We start from the raw sequence: 24,368 nt of genomic DNA on the forward strand, positions 1-24,368 counted from the left end.
GAAAGATGGCACTGGGGCGCTGGGCCTTGGGAATGCCAAGGGGGCAGTTCAGAAATCCGAGTGGGCTTTTCTGCCCCTGAATGTGCTGTCACTGAGAAGTAGTGTAGTCATGACAGATGGATGGATGGATGGATGGATAGATAGATAGAAATCAGAAAATAATTTAGCTCTAATTTGCACCTGAAATCAAAATTGCTCTATCCGGAAAGAAAAAATACAAAAATTCATTTTTTCTCAATATACTTGTTGTAATTTTATAGTTCAGTACTTCTGGGAAAAAAACTCAATTTTTTTGATGATTCATATTTGTGAATCCTTTATTAACTGCTCTCTAGAACAATATATATCCCACCCTCTACAGTAGCAGCGCATTAGAAGCAAACATGGTTCGTTGGTTTGTTTTTGGCCGTGCGTGTTCCCACACAGTATTCCCTTTTCCAACCATCTCTTGGTTGAGGAACTACATATTAGTTTTGAAGAGGGTACAATTGGTAAGAGTTGGTGTGATGTGACAGGCTGTTTGTCAGAGGTGTTTTACCAGGTTTTCAATGCTGGAACATGTTGCTTCCTCAGACTAAGCAGGAATGCGATTCTGTTTTTTTTATAAACCATCAGGGCTTCTCCATCAGTAAGACCAAGTAAAAGACTCTCGTTAATCTCTTCTCTGTTCTCCATATTTAGCTAGGTCTCTAAGCGAATGTCAGTTTTGTTTAGATTCGGGAGTGTGGCACATCTCAAATGTTACTGGCTGTTGTTTAAATCAGTCAAGCACTTTAACACGACACCAGCATACAAAATCAAATCATATTTCATGGGGAATTTTAATCATTTTACTTCCTATGCAGTGTTATGTTATTTAGTGATGTCCTCTAGTTGTAAGCAGATACCATGTTATAGTGAAATCAATGATACTAAGTCGAGTATATGTTGAAGTTCTGAATTTGTTATGCTATAAATAAAGATTTACATACCACTGACTACATATGAGAAGTTCATCATGAGACCAAGGTCTCACATTACATTATCATATCTGATTCTCATACAGTTCCACCCCTCTTTATTATATATAATATAATAATAACTGTACCTTTACGGGTACCCAAGATCAATGTACAGATACATAAAAGATCATAAAATGCACACAATTATAATAGTCATAAAATTTAAAGGAAACCCCACCCCTGACCTCACCCCTTAGGGATGGAGGAAGACCAGCAGCAGTTGGGCCCATCAGCACTTGTTCCCACAGAGATATACAAAATCTAAAGGCAAATTATTAAGCAGTTGCTGAGATAATGCCTCACTTCCTGTTTTCAGCAGCCCTCCCAGATTTGAAATTAACTTGAAGCTTGTTTTTTAAAATCAGGTCATGTTGCTAAACATATGGGTCAAGTTTGGTATCAATACCTAAACGCATTTCTAAGAAATGGCTTCACTTCTTGTATAGTGTCTTTGCTATCAAATTTGTTTGTGCACTATGGATAAACCATCCCTCAAATTTCGTGAGGATTGAACAAAATTTGTTGGGAGAAGAAAGGAAAAACTGTGTTTGTGAAAAAATTCAATCCAGTATGGCAGAAATTAGCATCATGGTAGGCATGACCCAAAGAATCAGTGGAAAGTGGGATCATACATATCTTTAATCCAGGGGTGCTCAGGTCTGGTCCTGGTGATCTACCACCCTTGAGAGAATGTGTCCTACACACATGGCTCTAACATCCAGGTTCTCTTAAAAACATGGATAAACAGGGATCAGTTGTGTTAAAGGTTGGACTTAAACACTACAGGGAAGTATTGAACCAGGATTCTACTTATACGTCCCTGTTTAATCAATTTAATGTATAAGCAAATTCCAGATTCCCTGGAATTCCATATGTTCTTCCATATTAACAATGCAATGCTGTTTAGCCCAAGGTGTGTCTCACCTTGACATGAACACAGACCTAAAATCCTACAAAGCCACACTGATCTTGCTTAATTACTGCTTAATATCCCATATTAGTCTCAATGGTTTAAAGCACAACTGAGAAAATGACAATCTTGGGTTGTACCTATGAGTCCATTCCAAAGAGGTAACAGAGCTAAGCCTATGTTCAAATCTGTTTTTGCCTGCCAAATAACCAAATCTGTAGAAGATTCGATTTCTTTATGTATTAATACTCCCTAGTTGGCGTAATCAGTGAGGATGTGAGAGGATTACTGAATTACAAAAAATAAGCCAATATACAAGACTTAATGGCATTCAAACAGCTATATTATTTAGTGTGTAAACAAATCTATAAATACTTTCAAAGAATAGATGAGTACAAATTATCCAAGTCTCCAAAATGCAGGAATAAAAGCTATAACACTTACATGAATGTTACAACATAATATGACACAGATCAGAAAGGAAAAGTAATGGCAGATCAGACACACTTTCTAAGGGCACTCAGGCTGCATTCACACTTTTTACTAATCGGTTTTACGGCCATTTCATGTTGCACCAGAATCTGAGGAATGTAGGCCATTCAAAAAATAAATAAATAAATAAAAAAGGCCAACGCCTTAGTATAGGGCTATGAAATATGAGGGCTATAGACAGAAAGAACAAGAGAGTATGACTGTGGCACAAGAGAAGCTAAACCCTTAAACTGTGTAGATGATGCAATCAGAAATGTTAAAATCTTGCTTTATGTCTCACTCTTGCTGTAGCGCAAAAGTTTGAAGAACTATGCAAGTGTAGGTGAGGGCAGAAAGTCTAAGCGTGGAGCCATGCAGCGTTCAAAGGGGGGATCCCGCTCTAGGCACCCGGCCCTGTTCTTGCCAACATGACGCCACATAATCCTCACGCTTATTCCTGCACAAGCAAGGGTTACCAAGCGAACACTCAAACAAAACTTTGCTCTTAGAACTGCTAGATACAGCACTCTGGGCTGGTTGCACAGATACGGAAGAGGTGAACTTTCACTTTCCAATGAACGAACAAGAAACAACGGCTCTGGAACTATGTAGGAGTCATTGTCATTCAGCCATAATTGATACCATAGGGTTAAAGGAATTGATGAATGAATGAGTGAATGAATGATTGAATGAATGAATGAACTGCAAGTACAGAATTGCTTTTGATATGGTAAACTATGACATATTCATGTCCTGTCTCAATGTCAGTGTTATAGATTTAGCTCTTGTCTGGTTCATCACACATCACCTGGCAAATCACAGGTTTATATTTAATGCACTTGCTTTAATGGTATCGTTTTGTATTGTTTTGTATCGACTTGTATGGCGTACATCCATATAAACAAATAAAAAAAACGTGTAATTGTTGTGTAAATGTTAAATAACCATCTCAAAGGAAAGCAAAATTTCACTATATCAGCATTTACACCTGTTTTTTTTTTACCCATTTATGTGGAGCAATAGCCATATAAGTCCCTGTGTATGTTGTTACTATAGAAACATGATTTGAATTATAGCCAGCACTTCTGTCAGACCTGCTGTTACAGAAAATTAATCAACACCTTCTGACCAATCACGAACCAAGAATCACTCTAGACAACAAAATTTTTAACTTGAGTATCAGGGAGAAAGAACCATGTGTGATGAGAAAGAAAGAGGAAGAGATGAAAAGACAGAGAGACCAACACTCTCTAAAAAGAACCAGGCAGAACACACATGCTGAACTTTTAGAGTTTGAGTTTGAGTTCATTGCCCTAGTTGAGGCGATAACGAATTGTCTCACCTGGCACAAATTCACACAAAGCAGCCTCTACAAATCACTAACAACAATACTGGCAGTGAACCAGATTGGGTTGAAAGGTCACTAGGTTCACAGGAGAGGACATCAATCCTCTGAGGAGGGGAAAAAGAAGGTTTAAAGCACTCTCTCGTCACACACTTCAGGCTGAATCCAAGTCTCTTTGTCTTTCAGTACTCTGTCTTGGCGCAGTTCAAGAACCTGTAGAACTGGCGAATGGATAGAAAGATCTTATACTCTGTCTTGCTTTTATGAATCCGAGTTATATTTAACATTATTACGAGTTATATAGAATGAGTTATATTTAGTATATTTGCACAGCTGATGAAGATTTTTGTCTGAAATGTTCTGTTTCACTGGAAACTTTATACTATATATAAAACCATATATCTAAACCACTTTTTACAACCATGTTGAGTTGTAATTTCAAAATGCTGACACACACTGAACCTTGAGGCGGATGGGCTACAACAGCAGAAAACCGCACTGGGCTCAAGAACAGAAATCTGAGGTTACAGAGCACAAAGGCCCAGCAAACTGGACAACTGGAGATTGGGAAAACATCTCCTGGACTTTCTGCAATCTTCAAATGTCAAGTTTCGCTGATCTTGTGCCCAATATGGAACCCAGTCTTCTGCTGTTCTAGTCCATCCACCTAAAGATTTGGTGTGCTGTGCATTCTGAGATGCTTTTCTGCTCACCACCGTTGTAAAGAGTGGTTACTTGGGTTACTTTACACTTCCTGTCGGCTTGAACCAGTCTGACCATTCTTCTTTGACCCCTCTCATCAGCAAGGTGTTTCTGCCCACAGACCTGCCACTCACTGGATGTTTTTTGCATTTTCCACCATTCCACCATCCAAACCCTATAGTCCCTAGAGTCCCTAGAGTGTGTGAAAATCCCAGTAGATCAGCAGATTCTAAAATATTCAAACAGGCCCTTCTTGCACCAACAACCGTGCCATGGTCAAAGTCACTGAGTCAAAGTCACATTTTTTGGTTGGACACCAGTCCATTTCAGGGCGCAATGCATACACTCATTCATACCTAGGGGCAATTAATGTAGCCAATCTGCCAACTTGTGTAGGAAACCGGAGAACCCAGAGGAAGCCCATGTAAACACGAGGAAAACATTTAAAACTCCACACAGACACAGATTGACCCTGGAACCCTGGAGCTGTGAGGCGGTAATGCTACTCACTGTGCAACTGCGCAGCCTGTAGTGTATTTAGTAAATATGTAGATAATATAATATACAATGTAGAATATATAATATTTACAGAATATAGCTATAGTTATATTTAGTATAGGCCTTATTTAGTATTCTGCATTTGCCTTTTCAGTGGTGAATTTTTTTGTAATCTTCACACCAGTTGCCATCATTAACTCCAAAAGAATCAGTGTTTAATAGTGTTTCCTGATTGTTCGTTAATAAAGTCTGAAGCAATACCAGTTTACAATGTTTGAGGTGGGAAAATTTGCTTTTGTTCACCAAGCAGTGAAGAGTTCTTGTCAAGTTATGCTTCAGTGCATCTCATTGCCTTGGGCCAGGTCCAAAAATTCACCTCCGACTTACTAATTAAGAGCACAACCCACTGCTAGGTGGTCATTTCCTGTATGCCACACTCACTCTTTCCCTCATAAAGGGATAATCAGTGCACTTACAAGACTTTGCAGTCTTTTCTTTATTTGCCTTATGAACTGATGTTCAATTTTTCATCTTCGCACACACTCCGTCTTATTTTTGCTTTAGCAGTGCAATTTGTTTTCACTTCAAACCATGACAATCTTAACTGGAAATGCTACATGAAAGTGGAAGCAGATTTGGAACGAGCGCTCTTGGTGGGAAGAGGTGTTTTGTTCCCGCGCTGCTCCACAAGAGTCGATAGATTAATTAACAGTGACTTACCATACAAAGCGCTTTGAACCGAGTGTGTGTGTGTGCGCTGACCACAGCCACCGTGACGTGAAGACTTTGACCCCCACCCCCTTAAGCAGTCATTAGAATACGAGTTCTTGCTGGTGACAGGCCAAAATTGCAAAAAAGCTGCACACACACACACAACCCCAGGTTTCTAACATTCTTCTAATGGCCCCATGTTCTAGTCACTAAGTCACACTCAGAGCACATTCTCAAGGCTAAGCAACGTAATGTTTCGTCTCAGACCACGCTAGACAAAACTGCACATATACACGACTCAAAGGATTTTACAGTAACTGAGGGAAGCTGAAGATGACTCACTTTGTATACCTGCAAGAAACCCATAAAATGTTCTGACATGTAGACCATTCTGCATAAATGAGTGATTCTTATCACATCTGTGTCATGCATGTAGCTTGTCAAGATGCCACTTTTTTAAAGTAAAGGGAAAACGTCTTCATTTCCATTCCCTATCAAAACAGAATTAAAAGTGTCTTGGGTAGAATTTGGGCACTAGCAGATGGTTACAAGGTGAACTACAAAAACATCAGAATGATTTGTTTACTCTGTAACTCCACCTCCCATCCATGCCCATGTTCACAATGCCCCGCCCCCTAGAATCTATGTGTGCAGCTAGCTAGCCTTCCATCATCATGCTACTTGGCCAGTTATGACAAACATGCAAGATGTTAACACTTTGAATAATGTACTGATTTGTTGATGGTTGGTTGATCAGAGGATGCTTCAGAATGGCTATTATTAATATTAATAGTCTATGAATTATTATTACCACTGTTGTTATTATTACACTTATTATTATTATCATCACCCTGTGATGGATTCGCTTCCCATCCAGGATGCACTCCTGCATTGCACCCCATATTCCCGGGACACGCTCTGGACCCACAACGAACCTAAAATCTCTACTCCATTAGCAGGGCTCTCCATCTTGGAAATGCAACTCCCAGAATTAATCCTGTTTGATTTTTTTGCAGAAGAGCTGGTGCCCTGAAGTTCTAACTGGTAAAGATGAGGGCGTGTTCATAACATGTCTAATTTGGGGGTGTAAAAGCAACCAAGAAGTCCGAGACATACCTGGTTCTTTTTGTTGTTGTTTCCTCAGGTATGTCACTTTCTCTGAACAATTATATCTCCCTGTTTGTGCTTAGATCAAACCAAATAATTTGTTTACAGTGTGTGATTTTTGTCACTGACAGAAAAATCAGGCTGGAAATCATACAGTTTAAAGCCAGCTTAAGCAGTCATTTCTATCAGTTACCACTTTAACACATTAAGGTGTTGTAATGAGTGTGTTAAAGCTTGAAATGTTGTAACCTAAAGAGGACTGTGAGGGTATGAACACATATGCGTACAACCGCTCATACAAACCCTACTTCTCTCAATTTCACTTTTTAAAATGAGTATAAATTACTATGAGAGCGACAGAAAAGCAAGAAAGCAACTGTGTGAGAAAAAACAAGAGGCTCTTTGACATGATTACTCCCTCGATAACCTAAGTCACACTATTCCCACAACTTCCTAATGCATTCAGACACAGAGAGGGAGACGTGTAAACATTAACGCTGAATGAAGGTGACAGCCAAACACACACAAGGGAAGTCATGGGAGGAGCCCATAGGTGCACCTTTAAGTTACCCAAAGCCTCCCACACACATGAATGCATTCTGTTTCAGAGCTCTTTAGCATCCTCAAGCCTGTCAGCTACTTCTGAAGGTCCTAACCTGATGTCTTGTTCATGACTGGGAGAATGTTTGGTGTATTTCGGCACACGCCAACCATCTTTACATAAACAAATCTGTGTTCTGTGTAGTTGCTTAACCTCTCACTCCGAACGCATGGAAAATTTGCAGGGGCCCTTGTCGGCTTGTTTAATGGAGAAGCACTGTTACCAGACTGAGTCGGCATTCATGTACTCTACTCATGCATCAAGTTCAAATAAATTCAGCAAACATATTTGTTTGTGTGGTTTTCAGATAGCAGAGCGTAGCACAAACATGGCACGTGCCAAAGCGGTTCTATTGGAGATCTAACTGAGGAGTATAGTTTAAAACACCTGATTGAATTATCCATCTTTTCAGAAAGCCTCGATTACCTCGATCAAGTGTGTTGTCTTCAGGAAGGTAGATCTACAGAAGAAGAGCTACAAAATGTAAGTGAGTTCTTGAAACCATTCCTGGATACACATTCCTTACCATTTCCCCACTCCAGTACACCAGATCCAGCTTGTTAATTAAAAGCCACACTTAGATCAGGTGTGTAAGGAGCACAGAAACCTTAAAACAGTTTAAACATAAATTATATAATTGTTTCTCAATACAGCGCCAGTGCTACAGCCCAACTTCCCTGGACATAAATCTGTGGATCATAAACCCATGGAGTGATTCATGTAAGTTGTGTAGTGCAGGAACTGCAGCAGCAGAAGTGAGAAATTTTAACTATTATTATTATTATTAAACATTTTTAATAAAAGAGCCTTTTAGACTGAAACATGTTCATACTCTGTTCTTCCCCTGACGCGTGCGTCATAACGCGTAAAAAGCGCACGAGCGTTACACAGACACAGACACGCACTGGAAATGTGGGAATACTTGCAAAAAAAATTCTTGATCGTACTTTTCCCACGCTGAGCCAAGGCGCGTAAGGTGATGGAGAAAATGAGAAAAGTCGGACCCACCTTTTTTGAACTCCTCGAGCATGGCGTCCAGCTTGGTGTCGTTGAAGACAAAGTGCAGCGGGTGGCTGTAGAACTTGGTGACAGTCTTGAGCGGCGTGCAGTCGTCCGGGTCCACGAAAGCCAGGTCCTTGACCAACAGCATGTCGATGATGTTGGAGCGCTCCTCCTCGAACACGGGAATGCGCGTGTAGCCGCTCTCCATGATCTCGCTCACCGTGGCGAAGTCGAGCGTGGCATCAGCCGCCAGCATGAAGCAGTCACGCAGCGGCGTCATCACGTCCTCCACGGTCTTGGTGCGCAGCTCGAGCGCGCCCTGGATGATGTTCAGCTCCTCCTTGACCAGGTCGTTGTAGGGGTCGGTGACGCGCAGCATCTCGAGCAGCTTCTCGCGGTTGTACACGGTGCCGATCTCCTGCCCGAGGAGGTAGTCGAGCAGCTTGCTGACCGGGTACGACGCGGGAAACGTGAGCAGCATGAAGAACTTGGTGAGAAAGATGGTGTTGGCGCCCACGGCGAGCCCGTGGCGCGAGCATATGGCCTGCGGCACGATCTCGCCGAAGATCACGATACCGATCGTGGACATGACCACGGCGATCAGGCCGTTTCCGGCGATGTCATCCAGCAGGATGGTGAGAGTGGTGTTCACGAGCACGTTTCCTAACAGCAGTGAGCACAGCAGGTAGTTCCCCTGGCTGCGCACCGGCTCGATTTTGCGCGCGTAGTTCTTCTCGCGCTCGGTGCCGCAGTTCTGCACAATCTGCAGCTCCATCGGGTCGAGCGCCATAAGCCCCAGGTTTAAGCCGCTGAACATACCGGAGAGGCAGAGCAGCATGGAGATGAAGATCACCTGGAGCCAAAAGGGGAGCAGAAACTTCCTCTCCTCCACCACGATCACTTTGGTGTCATCACCTTCATGGTATATCCACGTGCTTTCTGTCCACGGGTCGTGCGTGCCAGCCGGCGTAGATGTGGCGATGCACAGGTAGTACGCTTTGCTTCTCTCGGTCTTCCTCAGCGGCTTGACCTCGATCTCCACCACCCCGGACGTTTTGCGGTTCAACACGATGTTGGGCAAGATTAAGATGTCCGATGTCCTGATGCCGCACGGGTGCAAGCCCGACGTTTCCTCGTGGCTCTTGTTGTCACCGTTGGAGCTGTCGAGGCTGGCAACGGCGCGACTCCGCTCGTGCTCTGTGAACGCGATCTTGGACCACGTCTCGTTGTTGATGTTGTGGCCGTACACGCGCAACTTGACCCGGGAGCGCTCGCTCACCCGCAGATAGCCCCTGTCCATGAACGAAATGTCGTCTGTGTCCTCCAGGCGCAAGCCGATGATGACGGTCTCCTCTCCCCCGCCTTCTTTGGCGCGCGTCGGCGCAATTAAGCAGACGGTTAAGAGAATCAGAGTCGCGGCTCGGACCGGGACAAGTGACGCCATTTTTGCAGCCACCGACGGCTCTGCCATGTTGACAAACCGCTTGAATGAAAATGGCTTTAAAAAAAAAAAAAGGAAAGAAAAAGTCAGAGCCAATCGGAGTGCGGCTTCATCTCAGCTGCACACTGGCCTCGGCTCAGCAGCTGCTTGGCTCCACAACTCGGCAAAAACTGACTCCACTTCAGCGCAAACTCGTGCCTCTTCTCCAAGTCCCGGTTACAGGCAACTCCTGCGACCAATCAGTGCTCAGGGGTGGAGAGTTGACGGCTGGAACGGCCAATCAAAAGCCGACAATCAGGACCGCTACATGCAAATGAGCTCGGGCTGAAGTTTCCGCGTGACTTTTTTTTGTCGTTAATTAACAGGTTCGTGACAGCATCCTGAGAGTGTAAGCCGTTTAGAAGGTTAAAACAATTAAAGAGCAGCACAATCTATCACCACAAAGCTGTGTTCAAATAGTTAATATTGTAAGAATGATTGAAGTTCATTCTTTACTACAGCAGCAGAGTACACACTTCTGATCGCCATATGAATAAACAACTGGACAGTATTTATTTATTCATATACACACATATGCAATGCGTACATGGATCAGCACCACCTGGTTGCTGTGAATGTCTGCTGCTGCTATTCTGCACCTTGTTGTAGATTTGCACATACTCTGTTATTGTTATTCTGATGCTGCACCTTGGATTTTTGCACCTAATTACATGACACTGTATTTTTGCACCTAATTAAAGAGGCTTTTGCACTGTTTTAATTAATATATGCTGAATGTTGTACCTCTGTCTGGTACTTCAATGTCCTTTGTAGTTGTAGCACCTAAATTTTCTCTTGGGAATCAATAAAGTGCATCTATCAATATATACCTATCTATATAGCTGATCTCTTTCATTAAGAGATGAAATGCCACACAGTTACAATAGCGACAGGTGGTTTGCTATGAGAAGTTTTGCATGAACGATCTCTTATTTATTTATTTATTTGATCATGATGATGATGATGATGATGATGATGATGATGATGATTTTGTCTGGTCTTGCCTTCATTCAGCAGCATCATGTACACTGTTGGACAATATGCTGTTGTTGTGCTTTACTGTCTCCTTATCCTTTCACCTTTGTGTGCTGAAAAGTAATGCATATCTGTCCTACCTTCATTTCATTACACTATATGATTTCTATATGAATTATAGAAATTCAATATGCTCTGTGCTCTCTATAGGCAACTACTGCAGGCTATGAAATGCCTTGATATGAACGAGTAGAAGTGACCTGCATTACTTAAAACATGAGCCTGATTAGATGCAAGGGTTGTCAAATTTTGTAGCCAAGGACCCCTTCAACTGTCAATTACATTTAAATGTGTACAGTAATATTTTGTGTATTCATTAGAGCCAGAGAGCTTTCTGTTCCTGATCTTTCAACCAACAGAATACATTAGGTAAATTATTTATAGGCTTAGTTGTTCTGGAGTTATTGAGGTTTGGGATGAAACTCATTCAATTAAAGGGGCTAGTCAAACAGGCTAATAGCTATTAAAACTCAATAATAAATATAATAATTTTGATAATGGTGATCATTGTGATTTTCACTGCTGTAACTAAATAATAGTAAAAAAAAAAAAAAAAAAATCACAGACTTTCCCCTGAACCCCAGTTTGAGAACCAGTGAAATTTGTTTGCTGTTATTTTATTTACAATAAACAAAGGCAGATATCTTTGAAATGTTGAAGTGCATTATATGCATTATCACATAAATTACTGCATACATTATTACATAATTACATATACATTATTTACTTAATTCTTTTTCTTATATGAATCCTTTTGTAACTACAACTACAATATGATTCATGCTGTTTTATCCCAACATTATAAGAATATTATATATTCATTCAACACAATTTTTATGAATTTATGCATAAAAACATTGTCATAATTAACAGTTTAATACTTTATCCTTTGATTTTTTTTCTGTACTTTCATTTGCAGCATGACTCCTGAGGGCCACAGCACAACCCTGTGGATGGAGCCACACTCGCACTTCCCAGCTGCTCCGCCAGTTCGAAGGGGTTCACAGGTGCGACCTGAGGTGAGAAGAGAGGTCTTAACTGGGTGGAACAATTGCATGTATAAAGCCTTAGTTTTCTTAATAAACTGAGGAGTTTAACAAACTCAGTAGTTTCATAGGACTGCAATAAACAGTACTTCACCGCAGTGGAAAAGTACAGCGCTAAATGAGTACTCATTAACATGATGTCCTTGGTTTGGGGGGGGGGTGTTTATGATTCCTCTTGCAGCATATTACAGGTGATCCAGAATCAGCACAAACATTGGTACAGATTTAAGGTTTAACAATTATGATATTATAACTGTGTATTACAATTCTACAATGTGACAATGAGTATTCTACAATGAGTAGAAGATATAACTCTGTGTGTGTGTGTGTGTGTGTGTGTGTGTGTGCATGTGTGTGTGTGTTTCTGTAGATGCCATCGACAGTACTCACTAATGAAACATCCATGATAAGAGAGCAGAGATAATGGAGCTTTTTTCTGATGTTTATCTTATCAGTGAAATTAGACACAGTGTGACCTGGGCATGCGGCTCCTACAAGGACCAAACAGCCGTACAATAATGCTGCAGGTTTTCATTACAGCATATGGACAAAGCTATGTAACACCCTGTTTTCTTGATTGGTATGTGAGCCCACCAGCAACAAATTCATGTTGTCTTATCACTACAGAACAACAGTGCGAGCATGAATTACTTTGTTGTCATCCGCAATGTATTGCTTTATTGCTCTTGATAACTCATGCTGCTCTAAAGTTCTGTTGGTGTTACTGCACTAGATGATGTGATAAAATGAACGTAATTCTACTTTGGATTATAAGTAAATTCTATTTATTCTTATATTGTTTATATTGTTAAATGTTTAAACTGAAATATTTGTCATGTGTCTAGTGATTATAGTGATAATTTTTTGGTTGCCACATTGGACTCCAAGTTCTAGAATGCAACGCAACTATAGTGTCATGGCCCTGACAGCAGCATTAGTATAAAATTTGAAGCTATGGAAGTTTGAGCAGAGTCTACAGATGAGGAGGTGAGAGAGCTGAAGGACTAAAGCGCTGCTGCATAACTCTCTTTAGGTAGAAATAAATAACCACTGGTGCCATCAGTGGACAGTCGAACGGTACTGTAGGTAATGTAGGAAAAGTGACTTTTGAATGAACAACGTTTCAGAAAAGGTCAAATCAGAATTTAATCATGTAAGAAATTTTTTGCACCACATGTTAATTATAAATATTGATATGCAAGTCATTCAGGGTGGAGTTCTTCTTTACTGTCATGACAACCTGAACAGCTTGGTGTCATTTGAGACACCGTCTACCCTACATCACGTCTCTGTTATTAAAACAGACAATTGAAAGGACAATTTTAGTCCATTTCCATTTGGATAATAAACTGAGACCAGATACTCCGTTTGTAGTACAACAGATTAAAATGAAGGATGAACAAGTTTATGTGTGGTTATAAATAGGCCCCAAATCCAAATGGTGGTTTCTTATGTCTGAATAAGCATAGTGGCCATGAGTTGGTCTGATAAGGTGACATTCCTTGATTGGAAGGTTATCAACGTATCTGTAGTGTTAAGCAGCGAGGCAGCTGTTTGGCCTTGGAGTGTCTGTGGTGCTTTTTGGGCCACAAGTAATGTAACAATGGACATAACAAACACGTCCATGTGAAGGGACAGACATAACAGCCTAATGCGTCTTTTACAGGGTGATCAGACCTCACTGTTACTGGCAGAACTCTTGTTAAACTAGGGCTAGGAATTATGATGATATTGTGATTATGATGATGGTAACGATACAGAAAATTCAAATTTGATACTATACAATACAGTGGTGTCTCCAAAGGATACATTTTTTCGATACAGCAAAAGTAAGCATGTGTGTGTGTGTGTTGCTTCATATTTTTCGTCAGTAAAGGCAAAGTGCTTCTATACTCTAGACCTTAAAGATTTGGGGGAAATCATCCAGTTCCTGCATCCTGCTGATCGAAACTATTGTTGTTTTTCTCAAGCTAATACAGTAGGATGCTAGTATGCTAGTGTATTAGTTCAAGAAAAAATAGCATGCTTAGATGTGTCATTTTTTTTAAACCCCCATAGCCTCTACCGATTAGAGATAAAGAGGAAGCTACATGAATTAAAGCTGAAAGTCTACACATTAATCACATCTTGATTGTTTCATTTCAAATCCACTGTGGCGGTGTACAGAGGCAAAATTACAAACATTGTGTCACTGTCCAAATACTTATGGACCCGACTGTATACAGACCGGTACAGTTACAGAGACTTGTAGAATCTACACCAAGTTGCAATGTTGTTTGTTTACTAACACCCTTTATGCTGTTTTATTTTTCTGTTAGTCACCCATCTGTACAAACCTTGGGTTTGGTCCAACATGATCCTGATGTTGTGCTGCTCTTTCCTTGAGTCTGGAAAGTGAACTCTTCAGCAAACCTGGAGGTCTTCAAGATGCTGGCCACATCTCCATCCACCTCCATCGCCTCATTCACCTGCACAACATATTATTCCGTAACTACTATGGATAATGTATTGAAACTTGTATATTGATAAAATATTAGACATGCATCATGAGTCAGGATGTATAATGTGTCTTTCAGGTTTTTATTATTTCAAGCATTTCATACCTTAAAAGTATACTGAGCATCAAACTCAACTTTCTCCTCTAACCCCGTAATGTTTCCATCATACATGACAAGACAGCGCTCCTTTTCAGAACTCTTTGGTAACTTGAAGAGACGGTACGTAGCAGAGACAAACTTGTAGTCACCTAAATCCAAAACAAACACAGTGATGGTGTTGTAAAAAATGAATTTCTAAAAAAAGTGTTTCTGAAAATCAAATGATAATTGCACTGAAATGGTAATATATAAACCACAATAGCTTAGAATGAATACATCAGTTCAAAACTAAGACCCCTTTACCTAGAAGTTTCTCAAGTTCCTCATTGCCTACAGAAATGACACTAGCTGTGACCAGTCGTGGTTTGCAGAACCCAACTTCCTCAGCCAATCGCACAAGCTCCTCCCACCAAAGAGCTCCACTCAGACACTCACCTGTGGCGGATAAAAAAAAGATACCTTTATAATATCTCAGGCAGAGAAATAATTGCATGTTTTTTAAAGGTGCAAAAGTAGTCAGTGCTAGAATAATCAATAATATATGCATATGAAAATTAGGTGAACAAAACCAGATCATAAATCTGAATTCAAATTCTGTAAACTGTAAAATAATCCTGTTTCAAAACAAAACCACATATCACACATGACTGTATGTAATGCATTAGAAAGCTATTCCTCTTACCAATTCTTTGTAACTGAAATAATCAATGACATAGCAATGTGATGCGCCCCAGTGCAAAGCAGCGTAACTGTTACCACTTAGCGTTAACTGTTGATTAATTTCCTAGAACACCAAAGTGTTAAATTTATCTAATACCGCAGCAATTTGTTAATAATGTTAATAACATTGTTAATGCTTATTAACTAAATTAATAAGCTAAACTAAATAATTTAGTTAATGCTTATTAACTAAAGAATGACATGTCACACCTTTTAACCGTTTATAGTTACATTTAATGTAGTGCAATGTCCTAGAAACAAGTTAGTTCCTGTTATCGCTTATATTAAAGCAGCTATAAACAGTGGCTCCCTCACCAGCTTCTCTTTATTTTCTCTCTCGAAGTTAATAAGACAAAAATGCAGGCTGCCATGTTACTTAGAAACTGCAAAGCCCTCCATCCTGAAAACTTAATGTTACAGCTTTACCTCTGACTGTTACAAAGTGCTGACACTGGATACTCCTTCCAAAATTGTTAAATAAATATCTCCTCACAGGACACTTGGACACTTCACCAAATCAACAATTACACATTCTTTTAATCCATTTATGTGGAGCATCCACCATATAAGTCCCTGTGTAAGCTGTTACTATAGGAATGATAATGTATTAGAACGAGTGCATTAATATAAAACTGTGATTTGTCCTGTAGCCGGAACTACCATCAGAGATACTGTTATAGAAAATTAATCAACAGCTTCTGAACAACCAGAATTGAGCATTCAGCAGTGCACTGGAATAAAATTAACTTAGCAATGAAGTGATATATTATTTGCTCAGAAATGCATACTGTAACAATTTACATTAAGGTTACTGAAATTAATTAACATGAACATGTGTACTTCAACTTTAATATACCATTAACAAAGTAACAAACGTGTATTAACAGGTTTTATTAAAAAATAAACTAAATAAACCAAATAACAGTCATTTTGTTTCAACACTTGCATTAACTAATGTTTATACCAACACTGACTAAAATTAAGTCCACAGTGACTGATATGGACCAACACTACTATGAACTGGCTAAATTCAGAAATTCAGAATTCAGCTTATGAAACAAAAATGTGTTTGTGTCATATTTAGAGGCTTCAGTTCAAATGTTAGAGCCTTAACTTAAGTTGAAAAGTTATGTCCATATTTACATTGGGAAAGCTCCTCATATTCAGAGTCGGGTTACGCAGCCGCTTAAGTTAGATTAAGTTAGATTAGTAGTCTGAGATGGGTTTTTCAATACTGTCTGAACCAATGTTTTTAAATACAAGCACTTGCCTTTAAGTCCAAACAAATCAGTTGACTAGCAAACTAGCACACGCAGTAGCGAAATTCAGAACTGAGGCTGAAAAGCAAGTTTTAATATTTACATCTGGACACTAGAGTTTAGTACGCTATCAATATGTAGGAACATTCTATAATTTCATTTCTACTATTTTTTTCTGTTTTGAAAACCAGTCAGTGCATGTACATTTCATTACCATTTAAACAAACATCAATTAACACGTGTTAACTTACTTATTAATGCTAAGTTTAACATACTGTATGTTAATGCTAGCTAATGCAGTAAATAATGTTATTTACAGGAACCTTAATGCAATACATTCAGTGTGCATGAAACTCTCAGTATTTGAAGCTCCTATGGTGTATCTAACATGAAATATGAGATTCCATGTGAGATTTTAATTATTCTCTTACCCCACAAAACTTCATTGGCTCTAAGGGATTCTGAAATCGGGGCATTGCTGTAAATGTCACTGAAATACAGCTCTCCCCCTTCCTGAAAAGCAAACAAAAACATATTTAGACATTTTTCACATTTCAGAACTCTCTGGAGAAAACAGGCAGTCTGGAAGTGGCTGAAACTCTACTGCACATTACTGTATTAAAATTATGATATTAGTTCATGTTTTTGATGTTATGCTTGAAAGCCAAAGTACCTTCAGTACATGGTAGGCCTCTCTCAGAACACTAGCCTTGTCAGGTGACAGGTTCACCACACAATTTGATCTGTTAAAAAAAAATCCCAATGTCAGAGCTTTATAGTAGCTGATAATAAATTATATAATATTATATAGATTTTCCTGAAATAGATTCGGTTTTAAATTGTTTGTGTATCCAAGTACACAGCTTAATGATGACATAAAAGTAGAAATATTTTCCATATAAATGGTTAAACAATATTTTTAAATATATAATAAGTAAAATAAAATGTTTCCATTAAATCACCCATAATGGTGAAGTAATCATTATCTCCAATACTGTACTAGCCTTGCCCAACTTACAGTTACTGGCGTAGGGCAGTCTGGGTGCTTTTCGTCATCCATATCAAGTTAAATGTATTCTTTTATCAAGTTTAAATTTTCTGTACTAAAATAAATCTGGTCGAAATCTAGACATCACTGAAGTAAATCAGGTTCATCACACACTTGAGAAAAAGAAGAAAAAAAAAACACATGTAATTTAATGCTAAAGATCATTTTCGCTGTGTATCTTACACATCTGAACAGTCAGCCCCAGAATTATTGGCATCCTTGAAAAAGATTATAAAAGTTTTGTGGTTGTTAATTATCTCACACTGACTATATAAAACCCAAACTGTAATTAAAATGAATTTATTCCAAAAAAAAAATAAAAAGGTTCTGAAAAAATGTTTTTGTGGTTAATTAGCTTAATCTCACACTGAAAGGCATTCAACCTTAAAGGTTTATTTAATTTATTCAAATAAATAACTATCAAGAAATAATTTAACATGAACTTTTACAGCCAGAATTTTTACAACTTTAAGTTGTATTACATTATTTTCCATAATCTGAATTTTTACAAGAGCACAAATCTATAAAGCTCTGAATATTCAAATGCACGAATATTTCAAAAATAGGATTTTCAAAATCCAGATTTTTAAAGAATCGTAACTTAAAATATTAAAATATCTAGGATCCACAGTGAAACGTTACAACATCAATCTATGCATGTGACTGACTACAGGTTCAGGTTCGGTTGAATACGAGTTCCGAGATTTTTTTTTTTACAGGCTTTTAAACGTCTGTGCTCAATGTCACACAAATAAAAAGATGTGTGTAAAAGCCTTACATGATTATATCATAAGAGTTCTCCTCCAGCCCTGCTTCCCTCAAGGCCTCGATGTATCCTTGAACAAAGTTGACATTTGGCTTCTTATACCCAAACGTCTCCATGTGATAGTCTATATATTTTCTTGCAACCTCAAGCTACAACACAGAAGCCTCAAGTTAGTGGTGTCAGTTCAAACACAACTGAATGTTCAACAACTGTATTTTTTTTATTTATACCACATCACTGTTGAATTCTCTAATCTGATTGGTCAGAACATGTTGATTAATTTTCTATAACAGCAGTTCTGACAGTAGTTGCAAGATAAATCACCTCACTGTCCTGGCCATGTCATTAAATTGCACTTAGAGCGCTAACACCACACTCTGCCCTTTGATATCATCAACCAGACCCACCTGATCTTCTGTCATATCAAGTCCAGTGACGTGTCCGCTCTTGCCCACCAACTGACTGAGCACATAGCAGTCACGTCCGCTGCCGCAGCCGAGATCCAACATTCTGCAGCCCTCCACACACTCAGGCACTGCCAGACCACAGCCATAGTACCTGAGAGAAAAAGAGAGTGTTATTAGTTTTACCAGCAGGGGGATCCCAAAGACTGCTCATAAGCCAGCAAGTCTACAACATCAACTTATAATGTCTAGGAAGGCTTTCAGTCATCTGGATCATTAAGGGTGAGAGGTACACTGGTATAAAATGTGAATAGTGGTGTGACACTGTCCCGTGAGGTGGAATTAGCCATACTGTGCATTCCTAATGGGAACAGATCTAATGGTCATATCACATTAATGGTCTAAATTTAAATATTCTAAAAATAAAATACAAAGACAATTACATAACCTATATGAGCCAACCTTCAATATAAATTATATACTAAACACAGAGGTGCCAACATTTCTAAAAAGATCTAACATTTCTAGCAGGCAGAGAGAAAAAAAAGAAATCTATCACAAAAACCCTAGTGTATGTCAGTGGATGCAAAGGCAGCAGTAAGAAACAACCAACGAAGACACAACAGTGCCATCCACTTGGTTATAACTGCCTCACAAGACCGAGGGCTGTAAATTCACAAGTCAAAATTCTCCTAGATAAAGTCTAAGCAAAAGTAATCACTACCCCAAGCAAGTGCACATCTTTTACATCCCATGTCCTTTCCCCTTCAGTGAATTTTCTTTCAAAAATCATTTATGCTATTGCTAAACTGTAGATGTATTTAACTTTGAAGGACATTTACAGTTAGATTTTAATTACATACTATATATACATACTACATTTTGAATTAAGTGTTAATAAAGAGTGTCGTAAACTTGAAGATATTTTGCTACATAGTGCTGTAGAGATGCATCTTCTACAAGACCATAACACAAGTTCAGTGTAATATGCTTAGAATACAGCTGGCGTACGGTTTATGATTTTAAATAGTTGTAGACAGAGTTTACTTTGCTGTGACTTCCGGGTGAACCTTAGTCAGCGCTTTTCTAATGTAGACTGGGATGGGTTTAGCTGAAGGGACACATGCATTGCTCTTCAAATCAGAGCTCTGCTTCAGGATTTTCCCATAGTATTCCTGTAACACAAATTCAGCACAACAGACATTGCAATATTTGGCATGAGGGACAGTTTTTAAGTTAAAAAAAAAAAGGAAAAAAGAAAAATCTATTTTGTTCCCATTCATTTTCAAAATCTATCTTTATATATATATATATGGAGTTTAAGAGGAAAAGCCGTAACGAAGTTTTAATAAAGTCCCAAAAAAAACCTTATAAACGATATTACTCATATCACACACCCTACTTGATTCTGAAAACTCTGACAGATTATTTAAAATAATGTCACTCATGATGTTCTGTAGTTTTGTTTTTTTCTTTACCCAATTTTCTCCCAATTTGGTCCAATTCCCACCATTTTCTATGTCTCTGTTTATTTCTTGACAAACACCAATATGAGAATGTGAGAGCTAACACATATTCCCCCACAGGCTTTCACTGGAATTGTCTTCAGACATATAATCACAGCTTACCTTAACATGGTCATGAACATGTGCAGCAGCCGGTTCACTGTGAAAATAAACACATGTTCCAGGCATTAATGAATTAAACAGTTATTTTAGAAGCTGACCTTTTCACACATACGAAAAAAAAAATCTAGAAAATTTCTAGTATAACAATATTTTTCTTTTGCACAAATCAATGTCACAAGCCTCTGTGATACTGTAAACCTATAATCCAAACATTAGTAGGCTTATATATTTATCCAGACATTATATTTAATTATTAAACAAACTAACTAATCACATAGTGATGATCAGTGGTCAGTGAGGTAATGTGGTTTTGAGAAAAGTGGGCTGTAACAGAAAGTATGGTAAGAAAGGTGTATAATATGTGTATAATATATTTGGTCATTTATTTTATTGTGTAAATTATGTAGCTGGACAGGATATGTGAGCATATTTTGATGAACTGAAACCTCACAGAGCAAACAATAAACACATAATAACATGTAATAAACCATTTCCACATGGTGTTGTGGATGTATGAGTGCATACTCTTGGAAATTCAGTTCAGTTCAGTTAGCTTTACTGGCTAACTGTTACAGCAGTTACAGTGTCGCCAACACATTCAACCTTTAGACTTCTAGGAAGCTAATGTCAGACTGTAAGTGGCGTAGGCCTACTAACATTTATTATTTAGTACATTAGTGGCTGGCTTCCGTCCCAGTACAACACCAGTTGTTGTTAATGAAGGTTAATACAGGTTTCTGACCTAAATGTTGTAAATAAATGTCCGTTCGAGTCACAGTTACAAGCTAGAGCTTCGAATATAATTTTACTTACCGGTTTCCGACTTGTTAGTCTTACAGTATCTCTTACAATATATAACATTTATCTTACAGACTCTTATAACGTCTTACATGTATCTCTCATTTAAAAGAGTAACTCCAGGTGTGCACATGTTACATTAAAGCTGCAAATCAGCTTCATTTAACCTACCTGTGTGCTCCTTGCATGTCGCCCAACCTCTGCCGATTCTCAAACTGAACTGATTCTTAAACTGATCCGATTCTCAACTGAACCGATTCTTAAAATGAACCGATTCTCAAACTGAACTGATTCTTAAAATGAACCGATTCTTAAAATGAACCGATTCTCAAACTGGGCTGATTCTTAAACTGAACCGATTCTCAAACTGAACTGATTCTTTCACTGAATCGATTCTCAATCTGAACTGATTCTCAAACTGTTCATAATTCATTCATAGGCTGAATTCCAAACGTACAAAAATCTCATTAATGTAGTACTACTACTACAGAGACTGGTTTTGCCACTGGAGCCGGAAGTAAAATTCAGGCAAACATTTACCGCAGAAAACAGAAAGGTGGCGCAAATGTGCCTGCTTTAGCCCTTAATGGGAAAAGAAAAATCATATACGTTTTCACATGATAGGAAGTTCTTCACATGTGAGTCGTTATGTAAGAATTATGTGATCACACATGAAAAACATGAAGCTGAAGCCGCATTTCACTTTAGCATGTTATCCCCTGAAACAGCACGTGATCACTAACATGTCAACATGAGAAATTAACATGAATGAATAAATGAATGAATGAGTAGTGAGAAAATAACGTAGAAACGTGACATGTGAAGTGTATAAAACCACATGTGTACAATTAACAATTATTCATGATTATTCAGTTAATGTGACTTTTCTGTAAGTGTTTCAGACAGTTTCTCTGCTTTCAAAACAATTTCAGAAAAGGAAAGGGGAAAAGAGGAGAAGAATATTGATGCTTTAATCTACAGTAGTTGTCTAATCTAGCCTATTTAGGACTGGATTTGTCAAAATACAAAATTTATAAACAACAACAACAACAAAAAATCTTTTAAATCTTCACCAGGCGATTGCTGATATCTTTCTTGTACATTTTTGCATTAGAACCTTTTCAAAAATGTGCATTTATGTATGCAGATGAGACTTCATCTATTTAAATATGCATACATTTCAGTGACCCTTGAGCTAGACCTCTAGCATCAGCATCTCAGGTCTATGATTGGACTGTATTCTGCTGCTTCTGACTCAGTTAAATTGTCTGCCAAAAAATAAGTGGTGCATTTCAAATAGATAAATATACATTTAAGGAGGAGGAACTCAAACAGCATGCAAATATACAGGACTACAAACAAGGCATATCCTTCTTAAGCTGATGTGCTGTGAAAAAACCTACCAGATTAAAAAAGTTCTCTTACACTATAAGAATCTGAACTCTGTATGTAGAACGCAGTGTGTTCAGTGTGGAGTTGCTGATCTGGATTTCTTCTTTACTAAAGTGAAGCCATTTATTATTTCTGTGCTTTTATGTTGATTCATCAACTTAAACTGAGTTGATATATCAGTATGATAGTATACCATGATATATCAATATAATTATATACCATATACAGTTATAAATCAGATTTTATGATAATAAAATCTAAAATACTGGTCCAGTTAAGAGTAAGCTAAACCAGTATGGATAATGATGTCAACAAGTTGTTTCCAGATGCTACTGAGGGTTAAATCTGATCTTTTTAACATGTTTGAATTAAAAACATCGTAGGAATTTCTCCAATAAACCCTAAAATTGGTGTTGGCTCACTCAATTTTTCATACAGTGCCAAACAATGAATTACTCCTTATTAGTCAATCAGCATAAACTGAATTAATCTTTTAATATTTTAAAATAACTTACACTGAAAGAATACCTCTGAATAGGACAAAAAATTATTTTAATATTTTTTTATACAATAAAATATATTATTTTCTCTCTTTAAGATTATTCTCCACAGAAATATATGAAATTAACCTAGTCAAGCTGAAGCAGAATCCAAAGTATGAAACTGAAATTTTGAATTTTCATTTATGATTTTTTTTGTATAAAAATGCAGTTTATCATGTTACCAAGAAATGACAAAGTCCTCTCACTGTATTTTCTATGATAGAAAACTTAAAAAAAGCTTTAACTCTGACTGATTCCTACAAAAACTGCTAAATAAACATTTCCTCACAGTACGTTTCAGCATATCTACAATTACACGTTCTTAAATTTGTTAGTGTACAGCGTCTGCCATAGGAGGTACATATTGTTACTATACAAACAATAACATATTAGAATTAATGCATTAATATAAACCTGTAATTTGTCTTGCAGCAGGAACTACTGCCAGATGTGCTGTTATATAAAATCCCTTAACACCTTTTAACTAATCAGAATCAAGAATTCACCAGCGCTCTGGTATAAATAATCTAAAATGTTGCCTTTTCAGTCATCAAATTTGCAATTATGTACCACATTGTATAATAGCATTTATATCTGTCAGTGTCTAGCATTGAGAGAAAAAGAAAGTTATTTTTATTGCAGCTTTCAGGTTTTTCATGCCTTTTTTTCCCCCAACAATGTTTGATTTAATCACAAGGTGAAAACAAGATGAACCTACTGGACATGCAAATTTATATTTGTGATGAATAACAATCAGAAAACATTTTCTACTTCCTTTAAGTAGGCTTTAACAATATATACATATTCCTGAAAATCATTTTATATTTAACAGTAGAACCCACGTTTATTAAAAGTGTCATTAGATTTGAGTTCTCCTTATTTATAGGCATAATAACTTTGATAATAGTAACAAAAATGTAAAAAACATAACAAAAGTCCAGATGTACTGTACCTCAGCTCATTTACACCGGCAGGGTTCATCTCGTTCCACTCAAAAGAGTTGCAAATGGACATCTACAAGTTTCCTTTTGACATCCAGAAATGCTCACTTACTTGCATGAAGGTAACACTGTAACAGCTATAATTACTCTTGTAGCCCCTTGCACAATGACTTTATATAGCAGACGCTACACATAAACAGATAAAAGAATTGTTGATATGATGATGTTTTCTGTCTTTGGATTATTGGAAGAAGTCTTATTTATTTAGGATTATTTATGATTTTTGGAAGAATTCTCCAGTATTTGTAACAGTTAAATGTAAAGCATTAAGTTTTCAGACACAAGAAAGTCTTCAGGACAGACA

At 38.0% G+C, this 24,368-nt stretch overlaps 2 protein-coding genes across 3 annotated transcripts in view; both read right to left on the bottom strand.

Annotated features, from left to right (window-relative positions):
* The window catches only part of cnnm2b (cyclin and CBS domain divalent metal cation transport mediator 2b), a 32,520-nt gene extending 22,579 nt beyond the window's left edge, over positions 1-9,941 (bottom strand). For both annotated transcript variants that reach the window (XM_026932279.3, XM_026932278.3), the window contains exon 1: positions 8,355-9,941. In XM_026932279.3, the coding sequence (XP_026788080.1) occupies positions 8,355-9,819 (1,465 nt within the window). In that variant the 5' untranslated portion in view covers positions 9,820-9,941. The remainder of the gene's footprint in view (positions 1-8,354) is intronic.
* A 1,523-nt stretch (positions 9,942-11,464) lies between these two features.
* as3mt (arsenite methyltransferase) lies at positions 11,465-21,389 on the bottom strand. Its single transcript, XM_034299940.2, has 11 exons — positions 21,301-21,389; positions 20,332-20,368; positions 19,751-19,878; positions 18,707-18,857; positions 18,312-18,448; positions 17,159-17,228; positions 16,917-16,998; positions 14,810-14,941; positions 14,513-14,655; positions 14,246-14,377; positions 11,465-11,877 (listed from the first exon to the last, which is right to left on the bottom strand). Exons 1-11 carry the CDS (start codon positions 21,315-21,317, stop codon positions 11,773-11,775), a joined length of 1,134 nt encoding a protein of 377 aa, XP_034155831.2. The 5' UTR covers positions 21,318-21,389; the 3' UTR covers positions 11,465-11,772.
* Between the last annotated feature and the right edge of the window lie 2,979 nt (positions 21,390-24,368).

The sequence above is a fragment of the Pangasianodon hypophthalmus genome, chromosome 26 (assembly GCF_027358585.1).
Source record: "Pangasianodon hypophthalmus isolate fPanHyp1 chromosome 26, fPanHyp1.pri, whole genome shotgun sequence".
NCBI lineage: Eukaryota > Metazoa > Chordata > Actinopteri > Siluriformes > Pangasiidae > Pangasianodon > Pangasianodon hypophthalmus.